This window comes from Marmota marmota, unplaced genomic scaffold (assembly GCF_001458135.2).
Source record: "Marmota marmota marmota unplaced genomic scaffold, marMar, whole genome shotgun sequence".
NCBI lineage: Eukaryota > Metazoa > Chordata > Mammalia > Rodentia > Sciuridae > Marmota > Marmota marmota.
The window spans coordinates 42,422,902-42,429,448 of NW_025999990.1; the positions used below are offsets into that span (position 1 = coordinate 42,422,902).

General features: G+C 33.8%; 1 protein-coding gene and 1 pseudogene across 1 annotated transcript in view; both read right to left on the bottom strand.

The window, feature by feature from the left end:
* Nucleotides 1-709, bottom strand: part of LOC107139281 — an 8,171-nt pseudogene extending 7,462 nt beyond the window's left edge.
* Mib1 (MIB E3 ubiquitin protein ligase 1) overlaps nt 1-6,547 on the bottom strand; it is a 132,507-nt gene that overhangs the window by 90,229 nt on the left and 35,731 nt on the right. Inside the window, exons 5-6 of the mRNA XM_015482491.2 lie at nt 4,712-4,778; nt 2,271-2,475 (exon numbers count right to left, since the gene is read on the bottom strand). Of these exons, the coding sequence (XP_015337977.1) occupies nt 2,271-2,475; nt 4,712-4,778 (272 nt within the window). The remainder of the gene's footprint in view (nt 1-2,270; nt 2,476-4,711; nt 4,779-6,547) is intronic.

Genomic DNA, 6,547 nt, shown 5'->3' on the forward strand with positions numbered 1-6,547 from the left:
CATGTGAGATGAGGCTCTCTCTACGCAACACACCACCACCACCCCCCAACTGAATTATCTTAACACTGGCCCAAAATCAAGAGACCTGCTGGAGATGCAGCTCAATGGTACAGCACTTGCCTCACAGGCATGAGGCCCTAAGGTTTGATCTCCAGTACCACCTAAATTAAAAAGAAAAAAATAAATCAACTAACTTAACTGCAAGGGTTTATTTCTAGATTCTCTATTCCATCAATCTGTATATTCAACATTTATCACTAATACACTATCTTAGATATGTTTTTAATTTTTAAAACTGGGACACATGAGATCTCCAACTTAGTTTTTTGGTTATTCTGGATTCCTTGAATTTTCTCATTAATTTTAGTATCCGTCTGTCAAATCTCTGCAAGAAAAAAAAGGCAACAGAATCTTGATAGAGATTATTTTAAATTTGTATATTACTTGTGGAAATACTACCATCGGTTGTGGCTTGAATTATTCCTCCTGCACCCAAAATATATATTGAAATCCTAATCCTAGTAACTATTGATGTGACCTTATTTGTAAGTAGGGTCTTTTGCAGATGAAATCAAGTTAAGATGGAGTAATACTGGATTTGGCACATGTCCACAATCCCAAGAAACTCAACATGACCAAGAGGAAGAAGACCTGGTTTGTGTTTAGCTGCAAGCGCCTTCTGATTAGATATCTTGATGAGCTCGCTCATGTTGACGGGGTTGGGCACAAGGAACTTGGTCTTGTCTAGGCCAGGCAGCTGCTTCTCACCCTTGTATCTTGGTGGGATGCTGCTCTCAGATGAGTTGCATGTCTTCTGCTCTTTGTTAGAAGGTGCGGCGCTGCTTAAAGGTCTTCTCCAACACCATGGTGCTGGAGGTCCCAGGCCCAGCAGCTGCTTATCAATATTTTTTTGTTGCTTCTTTTTTTTTTTTTTTTGTTACTGTAATTTCCTTAGTTTGTTGTTTTTGTTGTTTGGTTTTGTTGTACTGGGGATTGAACCCTGGGATGCTTGTTCCTGCTGAGCTACATCTCCAGCCCTTTTTAAGGTAAGGGCTAAATTGCCAAGGTTGGTCTTTAATTTGTGATCCTCCCAACTCAGCCTTCAGCTCCCTGGGATTACTGGTATGTGCCATCACACCCAAATTCTTCAGATTTTTCTATAAACAAGTTCTCATCACCTGTGAACAGTTTTACATCTTCCTGTCTCTAGCTTCATCCTTTTAGTTCTGTTCCTGTCTAACTGCCCTCATTAGAACCTCAAGTATAATGTTAAATATAAGAGGAAAAGGGGGGAAAGTATTCAATCTTTCACCATTAAGTATGATTTTTATCCATGGGTTTTTTCTAGATGCCCTTTATCAGGCCCTTTAATATAGCCAAAGAAATTCCATTTTGTCCCTAATATGTTTAGTGTTTTTAATAACAAAGACTATTAAAGAGTTTTGTCATACAAGTTTTCTGCATCTATTGATATGATTCCACATACCTTTAAGATTTGGACACAATCAGAGCTAATTCCATACTTAAGCAACTTAATGTTAATTTGTTTTATTCTGTCAGTGAGACTATTATTCAATGCAACTACTGCTTTTACTTTAAAATACAATATACTAGTAAATGGGATAGATTTTGGCCCCCAAGGCCAAAATAAAAGGCATAGGCCCAGACTCAAAGAAACTCCAAGAAGTCAAATTTTAAAGAAAAAAAAATTAAATAGACAATAGGAAATCTAAATATCAGGAAGGGTGGAAGAGGAGAGGTAATAAAAACATATTAACTCAATAGTCATAGGCTGCAGGAGAATTAAATCCACATAGATGAAGCAGCACATAAAATGCTGCAAAAGTGAGGAAATACATGAGATTCTACATTGCTGATAAGACAGTGTATGCGTCCATGTCTAAAACAAGGAAGGGCTGCACTAGCAAGAGATGACCCTAGAGGGCCAAAGGATTTGTGATGTTACTTCTTTCATTCATTGTAGATGATACAGTCCATTATGAACTGGGACCTGTTGCTGATATAATGTATTTTACTCCTGAAGGAAAAATAAAAAATATATAGAATTTTATACCATAAAAATATAAATTCACATACTTTACACAGACCTCTTGCTTGTTTCTCTCTGCCTCACCAATATACTCTGCATTTTAATCTCCCACCTAAGAGCTAGTTGTTAACAAGTCTTTGACTACAGCACATTATTTGCTTTCTTCTTTTTCTCTACATACTAACTTTGTCATTATCAAAAATTGAGAAATATTACTAACCTATTGCCACTTGGATACTGTACTACAATGTCATGGTCTTCATCAATGCCACAAACAGTTCCAGTTGTAGTTAAAGTCTCAAACATTCCATCAGTCCATCCTCCATGACCATGTTGCAAAGACTGTACAATTTCTAGGTCAAGATCTATATTTACCAGGTCACCAATCTGCAATCCTCCAGGATTCCTGTTGCCATTTTGCTCACCTATAATTTCAGAGGTAATTTAAAAAAGAAAAGGGGAAAAGAAATTCAACACCATGCAACTGCATTTTGTATGTATGTGATTACTAATTCAATCTCTTGCTATAGCTCTATTCCAACTTTTTTTTTCTTTAATCATTTGGTAGTTTTTTCTTTCTAGGAATCTGTCCATTTGAACTACTTTATCCATTTGTTGGCCAACATATTAGTCTTATTATTTCCTTACAATCTTTTATTTTATGGAATAAGTATCTTATTTCTGATACAAAGTAACTGTGTGTTTGTGTGTGTGTGTGTGTGTGTGTGTATATGATGTGTGATGATCAAATCAGGGTAATCAACATACACATCAACCTAAACATTTATCCTTTTTTGTGGTAAGATGATTCAAAATTCTCTCTTCTAGCTATTTTGAAATATACAACAAATTATCAACTATAGTCACCCTACTGTGCTACAGAACACTAGAACTTATTCCTAACTCTAATTTTATACCCATAGCCAACCTCCCTCACAACTGCATTACGTTTTTTTAGGGCGTGGGGAGTACCAGGGATTGAACTCAGGGCACTTAACCACTGAGCCACATCCCCAGCCATATTTTATTTAGAGACAGGGTCTCGCTGAGTTGGTTAGTGCCTTGATTTTGCTGAGGCTGGCTTTGAACTCGCAATCCTCCTGCCTCAGCCGCCCAAGACAATGGAATTACAGGTGTAACTGTGCCCAGCCACAACTGCATTACTTTTAAACAAGAAAAACATCTAGATATTTTAGTTCTAGATTTCATCTAATCTTAAAATGTTTTAAAAATTCACTTTAAGTATGAGATTCTAGAACCGGGAGTTTTAAAAACAGAAAGAAAAAAAACAAACATCAGACTTCAAAAACTAATAATTTAGGAAAGGAAAGTAACTCCAAAGGCAGAGCACTTGCCTAGCATGCACAGTCCCAGCACCATAAAAATGAACAAACAAAAAATTGTAATGTGATGGCTTACTAACAGGTAAACGAGCAAGAGTAGACTCTATAAAGGGCTATATCACCTATATCAGAACACAACATTCTGGGTGTTGAAAATATTCACTTTTCTGCCTGGATGACTTATTGACTATCACTGCACCAAAGCAAAAGTACCCAGAAAATATAAAAAAAAAAAACCTGGGTTTGTTTTTGTTTTTTTTCCTCTGAAATGCTTAGTATTATTTTTTGAACAAGGAGATCTTGTGATTTTTGCCTAAAGAACATTTTTTTTTTTTTTTTTTTTTACATTTCAAAATTCATTCCCTGGATTTTCGAAGTTCTCAAAGACATTTTGATCATAAAACACTATACATAAGGGAACCAAAACATACATTGATTCTGCCTTTTTATTTTGAAGGCAAGAAAAAAGTTTCTGAAAATAAAAGAAATTAATGAGCTCATCAAAAATATAAGTATTTGTCTACATTTCCCTTTTTTAAAAATGTAAGGTGTGCTACAAGAAAATGGCACTTTTTCACAAAAAGGCAAGTCAATGGTTTGGAAAGAGGAAAATATAGTTCAAATGAGAAAGGAAAGCATTCAGAGACTAAATATTTAATAAGAAGAGAACTGTAAATGTCAATTCTGATAACACTAAAGAATCTATAAAATGAAAGTAGTTTGGGTTTTCAAATTTTAGTGACACATGACATATTTACTGTATTAATCTAGGAGCAACTCCTTTTTTTTTTTTTAGTTGTAGATGGACACAATACCTTTATTTTATTCATTTTTATTTTTATGTGATGCTGAGAATTGAACCCAGTGCCTCACACATGTAAGGCAAGCATTCTACCACTGAGCTACAACCCCAGCCCATGGAGCAACTCTTAATATTACACTTTTACAGAAACTGTGTAAAGAATTTATAATCACTAAATTCTATTCTATTTGTCAAATTCTATTCTCAACAGAGCACAAGATACAACATTGATGCAATCTAATGCAAAGATTTTCAATGATATAAATTTATATTAAAAGATAAATTTTTCAAATATAAATTATGACATAAAGAGTATATCAATTCTCAAGACATGACAAATCTTTCTGGGCCTAAAGAAATCATTTAAAAAATGAACAAATGCTTTAAAACTAAAATAAAAATAAAGAAGTGTTTTTCTAAGTATCTGTAATGGAAATTAATTTGCTTAAAGTCTAACTTCTGATTTTATGAACTCTGACAAATTATTTTGAAATCTTCTCTAATCCGCTAACTCACCTAGCACAGGGCAATGATCTCTGTAGAAAGAACCTCCTTTGGCATCTTGAACACACTTCAGATCAGACTAAGAAGGAAAAGAAAAAACAGAAAATCACCTATGAAAATATGTGATACCTGAAACAGACAAAATATGGCATACCTGAAACAGACAAAAATTTCAGACCACAGGTACCACAGAAGAGTAGCTCTAGGTTGGTTAACAAGCACACTGAACACTGCTTTCAAAAACACCTATAAAAATTATAAACTTGATCTTCAGATACTTTCAAGATACTTTATTAACTTTTAGCTTTCTAATTTTAAAGATCAAAGTGAAAACTGAATCATCAACACTGTATTTCAAAAATACACACCCAAATAAGAACTATTAACAAATACCTGGTATTTGAAATGTGCGTAACACGTTCAACTTTAAAGATACTTTTACCAAAAACAAACCAAAATTTTTATCTCATTTGACACTGCCAATTACTTATGTAGTAAGTAAGGAAAGTGAGGACAAGAAGTAGAAGCAATTAACTACATAGCAGTACAAAGTAGGAAAAGATGATACCAAATCCATTTCTTTGATTCCTTGTCTTCTTAATTTTCCTATTTACTTCAATGTTAATCCTTACTTCACCATAACTTGGTTACCTGAATGAAGTTCCTTACCACTTACTTTTTTTTACTTTTTTTTTTTTTTTGTAGTTGTAGATGGGACAGAATGCCTTTATTTTATTTGTTTATTTTTATGTGGTACTGAGGATTGAACCCAGTGCTTCGTGCATGCTAGGCAAGCACTCTGCCACTGAACTACAGCCCCAGCTCACCACTTATCTTTTATAAGAAAAAAAATATTAAGCAATCTGAATGGGTATGCACCTGAGGTACAATAAAAAGTACACTGTGCATGAATAGATACAGCATAATAAATTCAATTATTATGTATAATTATAATGCAAATTTTAATAAGTATAGAAAATGTGGACTTAGAAGAGCAATCCTGGGTGTTACTGTGAAAATTTAGAAGCAAATTTATGCCTAATAGTACTAGCATATAGAAAAGGTGATAAGTATCTTATTCCATTAAAGAACGGAAGCTCCTTTATATATATATCACCCCCTACTGTGCCCCCCCCCCACCCACACACACAACCCAACTCTCTTATAGCTTCTTTTACACCAGATCTTTAAATGGCACTCAATCCTGGCTAAAGTGACATAGAGATCAGATTGTTTTAATGTGATATTTTAACACAGCAATTCCACTTCTAGGAATCTATCCTAAGGGAACATATGCAAAATGTTCAAAGAAGTATACAAGGATGTTTACTGACACCCTGCTAAAGCAACAGCAGGAGGAAGATACCCAACAACAGAAATATCATTAAATAAATAATGGTATAATTTTTAAAGGAACTACTACTCAGTCCTCAATCAATACTACTTATTTAGTACCTGAGCACAAATAGCACAAAAGTTTTCATCTGAAGCAATTAATAATCAGACAAAAATTCAAAAATTCACAGTTTAAAAACTGGGAGAAGCATAAAGATAATGAAAAGCTAGAAATAGATGATATATTCAATGATATAACTTGGCAAATAAAGTATTTGTGTAAATTCACATAGCTGACTTTTATATATAAATAAAATATACTAAGGGAATAATGAATATTTTTCTCATTTCCTAATGAGAAACCCAAGGCAGTAAAAATAAAATTTTAAAAATTCTTTGGTGCTAGGCATATAACTTAGCAGTAATGCTCTTGCTTAGCATGTACAAGACTCTGGGTTTGATCCCCAGCACCACAAAAAAAAAAAAAAAAAAAAAAAAAAAAAAAAAATTTTT